Below are 18,022 nucleotides of genomic sequence, written 5' to 3'. Positions count from 1 at the left end.
CAACAGGCCTGCAGTATCCAGCACCTGTCTGGATCACTCAATACAACAAAAAAGGGCATAAAAGCAGCACGACGGCCTGCTACACATGCAAGGAGGATTCATCGTTCTGTCCAGGCTGGTGTGACGTGACTGATGGCTTAACGATTTGACTTCTTACAGTGACATTTGTGTGTCAGTGAGGACAAGGCGGACCGAGGAAATGTCAGCTAACCTGTCTGCTTAGACGTGGACAAATCACAATAAAAATGCTTAAATAAGAAACAGTTTTTCCTGGCTATGAAGACTTCTGAAAATGAGATCACGCGACACAAGTTCCAAAGAGCTTTTCTTGGAAAGAGAGCCGTAAAATACATAAAATTGCTGCTCTTCCCTCTGCTGTCTCACTCTCTGTCTCACTCTGTCATTCTTTCTAACACACTCAGAATCAGCTGCAAACATACAAAATCCAGCTGCCAGACTGTTGTCACTTGACACAGGTGTCCAAAGAACTATGGTTTCATTCATCAATCTGGGCTTGAAACCTGCAACAACTGTGCGCTCTAAAACAACTCAGTATCTCACACACACACACACACACACACACACACACATGCAGAGGCAGCAAGGCAGAGAGAGAAACAGCTGCAATCTGATGAATGCCCTATATTCATTCCACAGGAAGCTGGTTCATCTGTCACTACTGATGCAACCCTTCCACTCTCCCCCTTCAACACACACACATGCACACACACACAAACCCCAGTTCTTTCTCTCTGATTAGTCTCCCAGCTGGTCTCTGCGACAAATGCTCCTTTGATGCATCTTCCCGGGGGCCAAAGCCACCACCAGCACCCTCTTCCACCACCTCCTCCTCCCTTCCACTTCTCCGCTCGTCTTCTCACTCTACCCGCTTCCTGCATGACATTAAAGACACTCCCAGCAGCCCCCTTGTGAACCGTTACTCCCCACTGTCCTATTCAGCAGCAGCAGTATCAGCAGCTCTGTCCTCCAGCAAGAGGATGAGAGGAAAGAGAGAAGCAGGGAGAGGAAGATTTGTCCCTGTTTGCAATTTTTTTTTTTTTTCCTGCAGAGCTGCCGGTTCGAGGAGTAATGTCCGCTTCAATATCCTTTGATTTTATTACCCCACCAAATAAAGAGTTGAGAATCGGATTGTGACTGTACTTCTTGCACTGCTCTGCTTTCACGGCGTGACAACAGCTGGTTCAGTTCACCTCCGCTAAGGTCATCAGTCATCAGGGAGCCCACAGGAGTTTGCATACCGGTGAACTGCTGTAAATGCAGAACTGACTCATCAATTTGACAAGCAAGAAAGTGATAATCACCCACTCAGGCGGCGGGTTGCCATTACTTTCATTGCAGGATTACGGATTCTGCTGCTTCTGCAGGCACATTTGCATGCATCCGACTCCCCCAGTAAACCCAGAGTGACACGATGTGTTTGATAATCAGAGTGAGTGTCTGTGAGGATGCGCAGTAGCCTACAGCAAACATCTCATCCTGCCACCGCACAATAAGAGAAGAAAAATGGAATCCTGTGTTTGTTTTGATGAATTTGATTTATGCTTCTGTTTATTTTTTTTAAGCCTTAATGTTACAAATGCAGTGTTCAGATGACAGCAGCACATTAGGTGCAGCATTTCTGATTGTAGGAAAAACTGGATACTATTTGGGTACTAATCCACTTCTATGACCACATCTATGAATGGATGGAAGGTGTGTGTGTGTTTCTAACCTTCACTGCTGTATGTGTGAACAAGAAAACTGCAATATTAGTATCCATTAAATTTGTTTTTAAAATATTCCTCTGAGATAATGAAAACCTAACTTGCCTTTCTGTTTGCCGCAAAGTGAACTTTCACATTCGATGGTGACAAACACATCAAAGGCCAGAAGGAGCTGCTGTTCAACCAAGTGTAAAATTTCTTTTTTTTGATGTTTTATGTTATTCTGGCGTCAACAAATGTCTTTATTTTGTTAGGAAGACAGGCTAACACACTCCCTGACTGGGGCTTAAATGAACAAATTTAAGCTTCAGTCACAGAGATCCAAACAGATTTGTGTGGGGAGGGGTAACTGCTGCACAGAGTTAACACAAATCCAAAACCTACAGCATGTGAAAAATCTATTGTATTCTGACCCCTGACACAAGGTGTGCACCTGTCATTTTCAAAATCATTTTGTATTTACTGGCAATTCTCATTAATATTCAGTCTGGGCATGTTCTATGGGCATCAGATGAAGAACATCAGCATCTGAGGCTGATCGAGCGGTTTTATTATGGTGAAGGCTTGAATTTTAAATACATTTTTGGACAAGAGTTTCGACTGATGTATGAATGAATGTGATTTTCTCATACAGTCCTGCCTCTGTGGTGAGTTCACTGCAGGAAACACACATTGACTGTGTACCGTCAGCCTGTAGTGAGAGACATCTTCCTTTGTGAGGTGTCAGCCTTCAGTTTGCAGTTGAATTATGAGCATTTAACCTGATGCCACGTTTCCTCACATCATCCGTCACACTTGGCGGCTGGAGGTGCAGAACGACTGACTGGACTAGACTGGAGCAGAATACTGAGGATTTACGTTCTAGTTGTTCCTCAGATCAGACACTTTAAATGACTAAAGCCTGAAATGGTTTTGACCGCTAAATACCAGAGAGAAAGCTTTATGCTGTGACCCTCGCAGAAGGTCAGCGTTTCCCTAACATCACACTAAAATCCTCGAGGGCTTGATCTCACTTTGAGGGCTTAAGTGCGAGTTATTTTGCCAGCTTTGAACTTTCACGTTTTATTTACTGCAAATGCGGTGCACCTACCTTTAAACGTCAAACAGCCACAGAAAATCCGAAGAAACGATGTCACCGATAAAGAAGCAGAGCGCAGAGGCAAAGGAACCAGTCCAGGTAGAGCAGTCAGAGGGAAGCTTGTAAATATGGTTCTTTATTGCACACATGACACATTTGTTTTCCTTTTTAATTTTTTTTTTTTTTTTTTTTTTTTTTTTTGGTGTGAGCAACAAAAACTGGCATTACATGTTTTACACCCTATTCAAAATTCGGAGTCTAACCCGCTATAAAAACATGGTAACACAAAATAAAATAAAGGCTACTTCACATAAAAACTTACAACTCCACAAAAAAAAAAAAAAAGAAAAAAAAATCTCACAGATTTTAGTGCACCACTATATGGATGAGGAACTTACAGTATATAACATACTAGTATAATTTTAGGAAATAAAATGTATTATAATTTTATCACAGTCCAAAAAATAAAAGAAGAAAAAAGAAAAAAGAAGAAAAAAAATCCAGTGGGGCTAAAATTTTTCTCATTCTATATTTTGGTAGCATTTGCCCTTTAACCACCTGAGTGCTACATCGCTGAGACCAATACTGATTGGTTAACCTGCCGTTTAACTCATTGGAGGAATGTTTGTTAAACAGAGCAGAGGAAAAATAAAAAGATTGACAGGTGAAAGGGTAGTTAGTAGATAAATACACTGAATGCCCTGCGACAGATTTGGGAAGGAGCCGAGAACTCGGCCAGAGGCGGCAGCAGTATGCAAACGGACGTTTACCGCATACTGTGGTCCAATCAAGTTCTCAGCCAATCAAATTCAGAACAGGACTCATTAAACCGAAGTTTAATGGTGGGAAATGTATGTCCCAAATTTTGGTCAAACTTTCCCAGTTCTTTTTTCTTTTTATGTACAAAAAAAAAAAGCGTGGGCATTTAGTTTTTGTGCTCAACAAAGAGCTTTTGGCGAGATAAAGGGAGACAGAAAATTGGCACTTGAAAGATAAGAGTACAAAAATATATAATTTCCCAATCTCAGGAGAAAAGGCACTTGTTTAAGCTCACAGATGCGATATTTTCGGCAGTGTTTGTTATACATTGTGCTGTGAAAACATAACCTGCCACTTAGAGTGTTTGTCATCAGCCTGGTGGTTGAGATGGGCCACAGAAAACCTTTCTGACGTACAAAAGGCCAAGTCTGCGATGGTGTCAATATACTGACCGCTAATGGACGGATTTTAGCTCAAGTTGCTCATTATGGCACGAAGGAGCCAATCAAAAACATTAAAAGGCCAAAGCTACATTAATAAATAAAACAAAAAAAGCGTATGGCTCACAACACCAGAAGTATAGAAGGAGGGAAAACAATTTGAGTTGGCTGCCAGTAATCCAATCTCTCTACTTGCTGGTGTACAAAGCAGGTGAAAACACCCGTTTCAGATCCAAGACATAAAATGTTAATTCCAGACAGGAGAAAATGTTAAGTTTGATGTTAGACACTTTTAATCCTTCTTCTTTGCTTGTTCAGACATGAAAAAGAATTTGCATCATTTAAGGCCAAGTTGCTTTTGTTGTGCAGATTTAAAAAAGGAAAGAGGGGGGAAGGAGGGTGGGGGAGGAAAGAGAAGAAGAAAAAAAAATCTAGAGGCATCACTCAGTGGGTTAAAGTAATAATTGGGATTAATGAAGTTAATCTTTTGCTTGTGTGTCAGTGTCAATACCTTGAATTAGTGGAGGAGGAAGAAGAAAGCTGAAGAGAGAAGAGGGCTGAATGAACCCAGGGACAAGTGCACTGACACAGCAGTAGAATGAACAGCACATAGTGGCAGCGTTCCAGACCCCAAAAAACAATAAATACGAGCTAGCTGACAGCCATATCAGCACTTTACACTGCAAGGAATAGTAAGGCTGTTTTGATCCCAAAGTACTTCATATTGGCATGGTGTACTGGTGTGTGTCTAAGCATTATGGATGCTCCCAAATGGCCCAGTATTAGCTATTATATCAATAAGCTGAATGGGGAGAAGTGTTCGCCAAACAGACAACAGCTGGTGATAACTGTAATGCTGCTATCCAGGCATAACAACCGTGGCAGCGATGGAGGAAAAGGGTGGGGGAAAAGGCGGGGGGACAGAATTCCTCTATCACGCAACTGTCATCCTTAAATTTACCCCGAGTTTGTGTTGTAAATAACTCGCTGCATCTATAACGTGTGCTGAGATGAGATGTCCTGCTCTGCATAATTCACAGTACAAGTAATCCTCTATGAGATGACCAATATGCAGTATTTTTTTTTTTGCACAGATTATCCTGACTAACTAATGGTTAGACAAAGAGGAAAATGGAGTTTTATCTTCAGGGATTAGGCTTTAACCATCGTGTGCAGAGAGATCACCATTTTAAAAATCAGAGTGCGCTTTGTTAAAGAGGAAACAGCTCACCCAGAAGTTAAACAAGCGACCTCAAGTAACGTGCAGCTTACGCCCTCCCCTCCCGCAACCCACCTACACCCCCCGACACCTCCTGTCATCTCACGGGATGGACGGGTCAGTGACACAGAAGGACAGGACAACTAACAAGAGAGTTGTCTCTAACAGAGGCGACGAGACACAGCAGCAGTGCTGGAACTGAGCGGGGAGGGCAGGTATGAAGAGTGTCAGCAGATTTCTCCAGCACAGAGGTGAGAGTGCGTGAGCGGCAGTGAGGGACGCTTATCAACTCGTGCAGTTTCCAGTTAGGTTGTGTGTGTGTGTGTCTGTGTCTGTGTGTGCGTGTGCGCTGAGTGATTGCGTGTAGGGCGTATGTGCGCGGTTCGGTAGTGTGCGTGTCAGTCAGTCAGTGTAAGTGGTGGCCAGACACCAGTTTTAATTGTGTTAGTCCGTGAACCAGACCAAGGTAATACATTCATGAAACTGGTTAAAAACACAAGACAAAATATCAGCAAGTTAGTAAAATTCTTACTAAGAATGTTTTATTAAAATAAATGCCAAGAGGTTAATAAGAAAAATAACAGCATACACCATGAAAACTAAATGCAAGCATGTAAAAATACTTATGACAAGAAAACTAATAAAGTAGCTAATGAGTTAAACAAGCTGGGAATTTGCAAGAAAAAAAAACCAAAACAAAATATAACAGGGAAAAGGCAACACTCCCCACAAGAGACAGTTTTTCGAGATGTAAAAGAGAAGGTGGGGGTGGGGGGTGGGGGGGTGTTTGGGGTGCAGTGGGTTTCATTTAAAAAAAAAAAAAAGAAAAGAAAGAAAAGCACTCAGAAACATGATTAATATACATACAAAATGAGATTAGAAAAATACATTATAAACCTGTAACAATGGCTGCTGTTAATTACATTATCATACATGTAGTAGGCAGGCCAGAGAGAATACGGTAGGTATAGAGTTAACCTTTCACCTGATGGACTTATCCAGCCTTTCACAATGACACAGCAAGTTGTAACATTGCAGAGGGAATTTTCTTAATACTGTCAAATGCTGAATAGCCATCTCTTGCTCCACTTTAATATTGCATTTCAATTTAAAATAATAACACTGAGAAAAAAAAAAAGATAAATTCATTGACCTTTCGGTGTAACAGCATGATGAAAGAGCTATGAATAGGAAAAACAAACTGCCAAGGGTAGTGCTGGGATCTAAGAACTCCTCAATTTAATGTTATGAGTTGATTTCGCCTTCCAGCAATAATCTGTCAGTTGTTTCAACCACTGAAAACGATCTGGCTGTGAAATAGACTTGCTTGTCTCATTATCCAGCATTTCATTTTTGTCTAATATCAATCTCGTGATTGTATTGATAGTTTGTTGTCAAATTGACATCGAGAGACATGGACTGGATGCTTTCAGTTTGCAGCTGTTGAAACAAACGAGCCTGACGCCTCCAGGGACGACTCCCCACCCCTCCACCCTTTTACATATCCATTCCCTTGAATGCTTTGTATTTTTCTCAGCTCATGATCAGAACATGTTCTGGCAGACTACTGCATTGCTATTGGCAGTTCAATTTGTTCTAGGAAGTTAGTCACAGTCACCAGAAGAAAAAAAAAAACAAAACAAATCAAGACAATATTTCATATGATCATAAAATCGTCTAAATAAAAAGAACACAACCTGCATATAGAGCAGGGTAAAGGGCCATCGAGTCAAGGAAAAACAAAAATATAAAATAAATTTCAGGAAGACAAAACCATGGCACATATTTTAGCTGGTCAAAACGACTGCTATTCTTTTTGCATAGAATAACTTCGGTAACACCACGATATGGTGGGAGCTACCCTGCTCAACTATTCAGAGCGTGTAACACTAGCCATTCCTCTCTGCGCCATCTTGGTGGGTGCTGGATATTATTGAACACAACTGGAATACTCAGAAAACAGAAACCACAGTTGATAAGGCACTTTGATTTGATCCTTTTAAAACTCTCCAGGCGTCTGTCTCTGATCCTCGCCAGCTTTTCAAAGGTTATGACTGTTTTGGTCTTCTTCTTTCCTTCCAATCATATCCAAGGTAACAGCACTTTTTTTTCCTCACCCACTCAGTTTTTCTGGTTTCCCCCTATACTGTTTTAAACTTTTTTTATGTGATTTTTTTCAGATTTTGTAACTGCAAGTAAAGTATCAAAAGCTAAAATTGCCAAAAATAGATTTTTCATTTTTTTTCTCTTCTCCAGCACCCTGTAAAATTATCTATGTTTTGTTCTCTTCTGTATTTGTATATGCAATGACAGATATCTACATTTTTATATATTTATATATATATATATATATATATTTATATATATATATAAGACGTATGTATAAAGCAATTTGAACAGGCAGGCATGGCTTTCACATCCTATTTTTTTCTTGAGAGAGTCGAACAAAAGATTGTGGGCTCAGGAACTAGACGATCACAGGGAGGTGTGACACATTGTGGATGCGCTTTCGGATGGTTTGTCACGTGTTCAAATAAATGTTTCATCACTCAAAAACAAAAATAAAAACAAAATTCTTCTAATTTGCAGAGGGCTTAGATTACACCCATCTGATTCCTCAACTAAGATTTTAATTGGGGATAAAAATTAAAATACCCTTTAAAAAAAATATGGCCAAATGTTGAGATGCAAAAATGAAATACAAACAAATAAAACACTATTTTGGCAATATGGCTGATGAAACAACTCAATATGGAAGCCAGGTATCATGACAAAAGCATTTATGTACAGAATGTCAAAGTGCCCTTCCCGCCCCCAGCAATTGACTGCTGTTTAGTAACATGTTCATTTAGTGTTAATTGCATTCACCTCCTCAGAGAAAAAAGACAAATCGAGTATTAATAGGTGAAAAATCATCTAACTAACTGGCTGTCTGTTCCAGCTCAATGCAGGCACCACAAATTCACACCTTTCCAATCTCTAAAAATCACAAAGAGCCCTCTGTGAGACAGATGCATAATTGCAGATATATAAATCATTGGAAAACCCTTTGGCTAAATATGCACACTTAATACTTTTTTTTTTTTTGTGTTTTCAATCACAGCTCAGCTAACTCATCAGAGATATTGTTTCTAAATACATCAGGCACTGTATGATGGATGTAGTGTGGATGGGGGGGGGGGGCTAGCAATGGTCAGTAGCTAATAAGCACTACTCCTCCAATGTCCCCGAAGCCTCAGCACACCCTACTTTCATTGTAGTATTAATTAAAAACGCACTCTCACACCCACCCACACACACACACACACACACACAGACTCATCAACCCAAATAGTGACCTTCCCATCTTGCCCATCATCATTTCTTACTTTCTGCAGCCTGCTTCAAACATAACGTTGTGTTTCGTTTACCACCTGCCTTGTTTTGGCTAGTCAGTTTAAGCAGAGCTAATTAGTCAAATATGAACAACAGAAAAACCAAAATCAAGTGGAGAAAATGACTCAAAAAGTATAAGTAAAAAATAAAATAAAATCAAGACAGAAGAAAAAAAAAAAACAAAAACAAAACACACACACACATAAATCATAAAAAGCTCATTTTGCAAACATTTCAGCCATGCTTTTTAAAAACAGACAGAAAGCTGTTTGGAGGTGCACACCCAGAATGTGTCAGCTCATAATTACATCTTAGAGCTCAACAACTGCACTACATGTGAAAAATGACAGAAATTAAACAAGTTAATGTGAGTGTATGTTCTCTTTCCTTCTATTTCTTTTTCTCTCCCAGTAGGTGGGTGGTCAGAACAGGGTGGGAGCAGGTAGGGCCTCTAACATTTGATTGGAGGGGGGGGGGGGGGTGTCATTACTCTGAAACCAAATACCAAATGGTCTGCGTCAAATAGAGATTGAACTTTGATTCATACAAGTGAGGTCACCAAATTAGAGCGATTACAGGAGGGTGGGTGGGCAGGTTAGGGTGGGGGTCTTTATTGCTATATAATTCAGTGCAGATTCATGAGTAATACCACAAACGCATCCACCCAGTGTATGATTCATGAAGAAAAAGAAAGAGAAAGAATGGGAATTGAACTCAATGAACAGAGGGAAAAAAAATGAATATTACACAACTCGTTGTTGGGTTTTGTTGTGTTTCTGCGTTGGTTCTATTTTTTTTCTTTTTTTTAATATTTTTTTTTCTTTTTTTTTTTTTTGTCAGAACGTGTTAGGGCAACTGTATGGGCAGGCGCCTCTCTCTTTCTCACTTGCGTCCGAGAGGCTAGCAAAAGGCAATTACCAGTTAACTGATCAGCAGGCAGGCTTGGGGCGGCTCGTCATTGGGTGAAGAGTTCAGAGGTCAGAAGGTCATGTGTTAGTTGCCGGTGGCGGCTAGGTGGTTAGAAACAAAAACAAAACAAACAGAAAAAAAAGATAGAAAGGATATTAGTGTCAGCAAGAAGAGACTGGAATGACATCATTTTAACAATAAAATGAATGCAATCTCTTATGTTGCCCCCTCCCACCCTGCTCCTAAACCTCCAGCCAATGTGAGATGAACCCAGCTAATCTCACTGTAATCATGACGCTGTTCGTCACATCATGATCCCAACTACTTAAGCCCCCACCCCTGAAATCAGGTAGCTTGGTGGTTTAATTTAAGCGCACATTGCCCCCAAAACCAAAAAACAGAAGCAAAGAGAGGTCGAACAGACAAACACAATAAGAAAAACAAAAATCTAGTGTTTTTAGTGTCTGTCAAGTTGGGAGTGCAAGTTACAAACAGTGTGATTAGTGGTAAGACTTCCAGTAACTAATGTTATGCGATGGATAATCGTGACTAGCGGCAAATGTGCAATGAATAGATGAATCGATGTTTTCCGATTCTTTCTCTTTATTTAGCAGTATATATTTTTTATAATATAAATATACACAAGAACCATAAATACATTTGATATAAAATGCTCAAATATAAAATGACAGTACCTCATGTACAACTGAAATATTAAAAATGTATTTTAGCTTTATTTCAATCTATTTGCAATACACTGGAGAGAATGCAAGCTACCTCAGCTTATGTCTGTGCGTGTCTATCTTCCATAGAAAAATAAAATGCAAAATAAATTTAAATCTCAAGGTGAAATGGTGCCTGGTAGCAGCATGGCTACTTGTCTTCTGCCTGCTCGGTCTCTCAGTTACAGTATAGAAATGCTTCTCGTTTTTCTTTGCTCCTTATGAGCCCAGGAGATAAATCATGTATGGGAACAAGCCTGCCCCATTTTAGGCTCTAATCTCACATCAGAGGAATGTCATTATACACTTTCAACACTGCCTGCAAAGTACTACCTGTCCTGGCTTCACAGCTGCATGAACCAAAAGCTGTCAAGATCACTTTTGCCTGAGCGCTGACATATACACAGTCTCAATATACTGCATATGTTAAGTACTAAATGTAAACAAAATGTGCAGACCACAAGCAACCATTTAGCTGGTGTGTGGATGTATGGGGTAGGAGAGGTGGTGGTGGTGGTGGTGGGGGTGGGGGGAGGAAAACAAAATACAATACAGACAATATACAAATTCCCAACTAAGGCATCGAGGCATAATAGGCATAATAATCATTAAAATTCATCAGTCAATAGCAGAGTGTAGCTAAGAGACTAAACTGACCTCTGTCAGCGGTCACAATCCTTTGGTAAGGATGGACCCGCGTGTCATGCCGTCTCACTTTAGTAGCCATTGCACCTAGATTGTAACAGGTCCACAAGGTTAGAATCTGTTCACTTTGAGCAGGGGGGAAAAAAAGCTTTACAGTAATAGCATTCACATTTTTAACCATTATCATTATAATGCTTGGATAATACAACAATACACAGAATAGCAACATAATACAGAATATAGTACATATACACACAACACTCATATCTTTTTTTTATGTGTAGAAAAATGCAGTAGAAAAAAAAATAATACACCTTTTTTGGAGTTTAACTTGGCAATTAAAAATGCATAACTTAAGTAACACAGTTCCACAGTGCTCACAGTTATATGGAGGACTCTTTGAAAAGGGGCTGGGGGCAGGTAAAGGGTAACAGGCTCCTGGGCTGTCTGGAAAAAATAATGTGATTCTTCCTCTGGCATCCAGTGGGGGATTGAGAGAAATTTGTCTCTTTATTTTGAAAGGTGGGGAAATCCAATACAGCTCTGATGGTAATTGAATATTGCCAGACACCACCTGTCTCTCCCCCTCGCTTTCATTTTCTCTTCCCCTCTTTCACCATTTCTCTCCAGGTCAATCTGCTCACTGGCAGAGGAAGCTGTCATTTTCTTCCTGTATTTGTCACTACTGATTTCTCCTCACTGCAGAGCTTCATACCGCCTCGTGCGCACAACCCAACAAACTGTTCACATGTTGCTGTATGTTCAAGTATGACAAAAAAGAAGAAGGGACGTGTGAAATAAGTTTTCTACAATGATTTCGCTCTGGCATCGTCAAGTTAAGAGTTTTGGCTTTTAAGTACACAACCACCTACACTATCCTAAAGAGGCAGATGGCCTGATATTCCCTTATTCTAAGAGAAGCCAATGGTGGTTAGCTACAGTAGCGCTGGCAGTCGAGCCAAGTGCACGTGTGTGTGTGTGTGTGTGCGAGAGTGAGTGTGTTCCACAGGGCTCTGTGTTGCTGAAGGCACCAATCGATAGCGTGAGTAAATAAAATGCACTAAGCTGGTGTAACCCTGCAAGTTAAAGAGAGAAAAGCCAGTCAGCTGCCCCTGTCTGTTCTACACACGACTCCCAGAGGCACCTCAAATACACAGGTCAGCTAAAAATCACACTTGTGTCTGCTGCTGCCAGATGACGCCGCGGACAACATTAGAGGAGTACTAGGAGTACTGTGTCAAATTAAAGCTGGAAAACAAACGACAAAGGCCTCTTCTGTCTTCACGCCGGAAGAACAGATTTGCTTTCTGTTAACTGCAGCCTCAATATAACATATGGTGTTCATATCAGACTCTGTTTCATCAATGGATGTTCAGTTGTCTCTTTGGTAGCAGACAAGTTCAGCTTAAAGCACCGCTGTGAATGAATATAATATACAGACCTTCTTACTGAACTGTACTCCTGACACAGAAAATAAGGGGAATGTCAGGTCTTAGCACAGAGCTCAAGTTCAAGAGGGGTGAGGCTAAGACAATGGAGAGAGGGGAAGGAGAAGAAAAAAGGGAAGACTGGAGGAATTTAATGAACATCCCCACTGGGAGTGAGAGAGGGACTATCTGCGGGCATCAAGGCCTGTCTGCAGAGAACAGCACAGAGAAATGATTTCAAAAGCTGCAGAAATCCGAGGGGATCTGCCGCCAGACTGAATATGCCTCCAGGCCAGTGCATGAAAGGGTTAGAGAGCAGGCTGCGTGTATGTGAGCGTTTCTGTCAGCGTGCCTCATTTCATACTGAGCCAAGTCCTCCTATATAAACCTTGCAGAAGAAAGGCAATGTAAACCTGAGAGCATAACTGTTTGGCGAGAGCGTAACTTAAAAAACAGTGAAGTAACCTTACTCTAAATTATAAATGAGAACTTTCCAAGAGCCTCACAAGGTCATCTGTGTCCCCCTTTGCCATTTTAATGCAGTGTCCATATGAGCCACATAGCTGGTCATCCCACTACCGAGAGCTTCACCAGCACATCCATTCTTTGAGTTTTTCTGTTTTTGATCCTCAGGTGGACACAACATATTTACCTTTCAACAAGTCCTGACTGTGGCTCATGGAAGCCGCGTCCAGCACCCCAGCTCCGGGGTAAAACAAGCTGCCCTCCTGTCCAGGCTGGCTAAAGTTGGCCGCTGTACCTGCTGCACCCATGCTTCCCCAGGCTCTCTTACCTAGAACCCCACTGTGCTCGATGGGGTACTCCAGCAGGGAGGTGGGTGCCAGGGCGTAGGGGTACTCGTAGGGGGTGGTGTAGATAAGCCCGCCATCCGGTGTGGGAGGCACCAAGGTGGGGGTGCCATTGGGCAGCATGGCAGCCATCTGAGTGGGCCGGATGAGGTTCATGATCGGGGCCCCAGCTGGCGTTGGGGGCCGGAGCGCTGGGGGAGGCAACACCTGACCCGTAGGGGCCGCTATGAGACGGGGGCCCTGAGCGGCTGCTGCCGCTGCTGCAAGAGAGAATGCAAGGGTGGCTGCCATAAGCAAGAGAGCAAAGGACAGACGTAGAGAGAAAGAAAGAGGACAAAAGATAAAGTGTTGTGTGGTTGGTCATAATCACAGATGAACAGTGAGGGGTGAAAATATGAAAGGAGGAAAAGAGGGAACAGGAAAAGGCAGGTAGAGAGGGGAGAAAAGGAGAGGAGCAAAAGGGAAAATTAGTCCATGCAATGATCATGGTGGTGAACCACAAAAGCCGCAATCTTTTGCAAAATAAAAGTCAACATAGCCCCCAAAAAAACCCAAAACAAAACAAAAAAAAAACCGTCACACCAAAACACAAGAAGCACAAAATGCTGCTGTCATCCCGCTGCATTCAAAGCATACAAATCACCATGGCAGCTACACATTCATCTACTGAAAATGGCATAGGTGAGGGCAAAACAACACGCACGCACAAACAAAGACCAACTGAAATGGAGCTGTTGACTATATAGAGGACATACACACAATGAAGATTTCGTGAAACATAGAGGAGATATTCTGGCCTGAAAATGAAGAACAATGAACACCAGGGGGGAACATGTTCCACTTAAGTAAAAAGCGGGGGGGGGGGTCCATCCCCCAAAACAGTCAGCAGTCCATTTAAGTTGAATAACATACAAATGAACACACAAAAATCATTTTTCAAGTGGTTCTGCATTAGCATGTGCTGTGAGCCGTGCCACACAAGCTTCCCCATAGGCAGGTCGATTAAATCAAGCGGTAACTATGGTTAGGTGGTGGGCCAGTTCATCATGGCTACCGTTTGAGCAGATGTTAATGAGGGAATTTAAACACTGGAATCAATCACTTTAAGTTTCACTTCATAAATTTAAGCCCAAGTACATAAAAGAACAGAGTTTATAATCATGTCTGAATTAAACTTTGAATGATGATTATGAACCATAGGGTCCAGAGAGTAAATATGTAAGCAAAATGTCTGGGGGCATACGACTTTGTAACCAAATCATACATGTGATTATGCATTTAGAAATGGCATTTGGTGCTTGAGAAGCAAACACTGTCCATGTGCGAGCTAGTGACTAACATGCAGAGTGGAGCAAGTGGCATACAAAAAATGTGCTGAAAGTTTAGAGCCTGCAAACAGCAAGTAATACAAAGCGATTGCATCTGGATTGGTGGGATGCGCAGGTGTGTGTGTGTGTGTGCGCGGAGGGGGGGGGGGGGGGTTTAGGAATGGATGAAGAGGAAGGAAATACGGAGTAGAATGGAAATAGAAGTTGTCCTACTCATCGCTGGGTAGGGGGTAGGCAAACATGAACTGTGGGAGAGCTTGAGAGAGAGAAGTCTGCCAGTGGTCAGACATAATATGATGGTATGTACACAGAAGATCTGACTACTGCTGCTACGAAGCCCCCCGGGGCTCAGCCAAGAGAAAATACAGTGGAAAACTGTAATCTTGGTTTACAAAACTATGCACACATTCATAATCCACATCAATAAATTTGTAAACTGATTTGAAGCTGCTGACTTTTGCCCACGTGTCTATATTGCTATTTATTTTACCCATAATATTATAACATTCATATCAAGGTTCTGCTCCAGTCTATTATATACTATACTAATTTTAAGGTTATTTAGTTTTAATTGAACTGTGAATTTCTTGTGCCAACATTCATGCTGTATTCATAGATATAATTGATAGTTAAATTTTCTTAGTTTTGATAGTAATGCTCTATAAGGTTAATTTTACAGGCTACATTGTATAAAGTAAAGCCTCATGGGAATATGTAATGGACTGGAGTGCAGCAGGCACATTATAGCAGAATGTCTATATGAATGTCAGTGTTAATAATATAGCTTATTATGAGACAAATAAACATCACTTAACCAAAATTAGGTCACAGTAATATAGGCAAGTGGGCTGAAGCCAGCAACTTCATCAAAACTGCAAGAGAGGAGGAGGGAAAGCAGTCCGCTGGTGGATGTGACACGTATACAAATACAGAGAAAATAAGGGTGCATGGTTTACAAATTGGACACGATCCGTTAAAGCTAATGTACAGATTTACGCATGTCAGTTTTGTTTTTCTCAGCTGACCCAGGGGGAGCCACACAGACTACACATTAATTTAATGAAGTAAAACAGTATTAGTTGAAAATACAAAAAAATGAAGCATTTTTGTATAATTAAGCATGGTGTGTGGAGTTAAAAGATTAGTCACTTATGGTGCAAAATAGATGGATTGCATAAATTGTGGCTGTGCGTGTGTGTTCATGGCAGCTCACTTACGTGTTTTGATGTTGTTGTCTCTGTATGTCCCATTGAGAATTGCTAGCTCCATCAGCTGCATCTTCTTCAAATTGTCTTCTCCCTCCGCCTGTGAGAAACAGAAACATTAATGTCCATTCAACACACCACACACCAAACGCACACACAGCTCTGAGGCCTGTTTACAGGCCGACTGAACCGACCCACATCATGACCATTTCACCTAACAACATGCCTGGGTGTTGTAAAACAGCTACAGTGGGGCTGCTAAATCTTTCAGACGCTACATGTCATCTGTTCCCCACAAGCACCGGTTGGATTGGGTTTAGGGAAACAGAGATGGAGATAAGCTAAAGTGCTGTTGTCATGGCAGAGTGCCTTGTTGTTACCAAAATGCTGACAGAGACATTAAGTGTGGGAATGCATATTCATAATCCATATCAGAATGATAATTACTGTAATTTTCTTTGCTCCCTTGTGCGCAATCAAATGCACAATAACCGCCCTGGCTAATGTCAGTCCTGTCAATTAATGTTTGGATAAATAAATACAAAAGCAGCAGCCACTGTCATTATCGCAAAATTAGGGGACTGAAATTATTCACGGAAAGCAATTAAGATAGCACCCCTCCTCCCACTCACTCCCACCCATTCCTCCCCACTTTCCCTTCTGCACCCCACTCTCCACCTCCAATCTCCAATTTCCCCTGAAGCTACCGAACACTCAATAACCATGACAACACAAAAGCCCCTGTGATTTTGCAGGTTGTACATCATAATTTAAGCAGGGCCTTGTGTGAATTACTCTCCAAACTGAAGGCTGCAACGACATATAAAGGCATATAAAGCCTTGCTGACCTCAAATCCACCTTAAGTGACCCATAGATGCCTTTTGCTGCTAAAAGTTAAAAATCTTGATGCTTGTTCCCTCATCTTTTCAACAAAGAAATGTGGCTCATGCACGTATATCATGCGTGTGCACATAAACACATTGTGTGTACCCAGAGCATGGCAGACAAGCCTGTTAGTGGCAGCAGTGATAAAAGCAGAAAGGCCGATACTGAACCTCCTTCATTTCCCTATTCTATCTCTGCGCAGGGTCTGTCTGTTGGACTAAGTCTAACAACAGTCTGGCGTTCAATTCAGAGGACGATAAGGAGAGAAAGACGTGGAAGGAGAGAGAGAAAAAGAAAGGAAAAAAGAACGAGGGCTCAGAGTTAAGCCCTCCCCAGAGACTCCTCTTCAGCACAGCTACAGACAGAGGAAGAGAAAGCACGAGGTTAAGCAAGAGAAAAAGTGACAGAGGCTGGTCTCCCTTGACTAAATATAAGGCAATGGCTTCAGAACAGTCACAGCATTCAGCTGTGTGTGTGTGTGTGTGTGTGTGTGTGTGTGTGTGTGTGATATTTAGTGTACCACAGAGCTGCCAATTAACGAAGCAAGGAAATTCTCTCTCCTGCTTTCTTTCCTTCACTACCTCCACCGGGCTCTGTCTCTCTTTGCTTTTAATGGGGAAGTCTCGAAGCACAAAAATGACACCAAAATTTTTTCCAAGTTACAACACTTTTTCCCTGCAAAACCAGATAAAAGGATAGGAATGCAAACACTAATGATGCAACATACATGAAAAGGAACAAATGGATTTATATGGCAAATGATTACAATCCTTTCTGTAAATAATAATAATAATCATGTAATGTAATGCTGTGAATGTAGTACTTTAAATTAAACCAATCCCTCAGCTACAGTTAAATAAATCAGCATATTACGTAGTTCTGCATATTCTGCATATGTGCTACACCCTGTTTCTTGTCACCTCACTTAAAGCCTAGGAGGTAAAGAAAAGCCCACTTGACATACAGTGTCAGCAGTGATAACCAGACTAGGCTAATTGAACATGGCCTGGGTCAATGGCTAGCATGGCTAATACGGGCAAGTAAACCCTCCTCAATGAGAGACAAAATCATTACTAATTAGATGCCGCAATGTCTATGTAAACACTCGTAAACATGAAAGAACAAGCCCCTTAAAGAGCTACCACACCTCAAAGAGTGGAAAGCAAAGAGCACATTATTAGTTTCTCATTGTTCTTTCTTTTCCGACTTAGTTATTTGCATCACAAATTAAATCAGACCCTGTCCTCTTCAACCTTGTACAAATTTAAACAACACAAGTTTGCTACAATTCACCTCCCACGAATCAAAATTGCTGTTTATTATTCCCTTCCTTGCACGTTTGCATGCCCCCCCCAAAAAAAACAACAACAAACAACAAAACCCAACTGTGTCAGTGGTTCTGAAGTGAGCCAAACCAGCTTTCTATACAAAGGAGAGAAATGAGGGAAGGAAAGAGGAAAAGACAAAACAAGAACATAACTTTGCCAGATGCAAAT

The 18,022-nt window shown here is 41.4% G+C and overlaps 1 protein-coding gene across 5 annotated transcripts in view; it reads right to left on the bottom strand.

Moving 5' to 3' along the window:
* Nucleotides 1–2,917: 2,917 nt before the first annotated feature.
* qkia (QKI, KH domain containing, RNA binding a) overlaps nucleotides 2,918–18,022 on the bottom strand; it is a 77,176-nt gene continuing 62,071 nt past the window's right edge. The window contains exons 5-8 of one of the 5 annotated variants that reach the window (XM_046413688.1): nucleotides 15,653–15,740; nucleotides 12,951–13,367; nucleotides 10,884–10,958; nucleotides 2,918–9,605 (exon numbers count right to left, since the gene is read on the bottom strand). In XM_046413688.1, coding sequence (XP_046269644.1) covers nucleotides 9,589–9,605; nucleotides 10,884–10,958; nucleotides 12,951–13,367; nucleotides 15,653–15,740 — 597 coding nt within the window. In that variant the 3' untranslated portion in view covers nucleotides 2,918–9,588. The other 4 variants (XM_046413687.1, XM_046413689.1, XM_046413690.1 and 1 more) reach the window with 4 other exon arrangements.

Source organism: Scatophagus argus, chromosome 15, assembly GCF_020382885.2.
Source record: "Scatophagus argus isolate fScaArg1 chromosome 15, fScaArg1.pri, whole genome shotgun sequence".
Classification (NCBI taxonomy): domain Eukaryota; kingdom Metazoa; phylum Chordata; class Actinopteri; family Scatophagidae; genus Scatophagus; species Scatophagus argus.
Note: the sequence above shows the minus strand (reverse complement) of the source record. Positions and strands in the feature narration are given on the sequence as shown.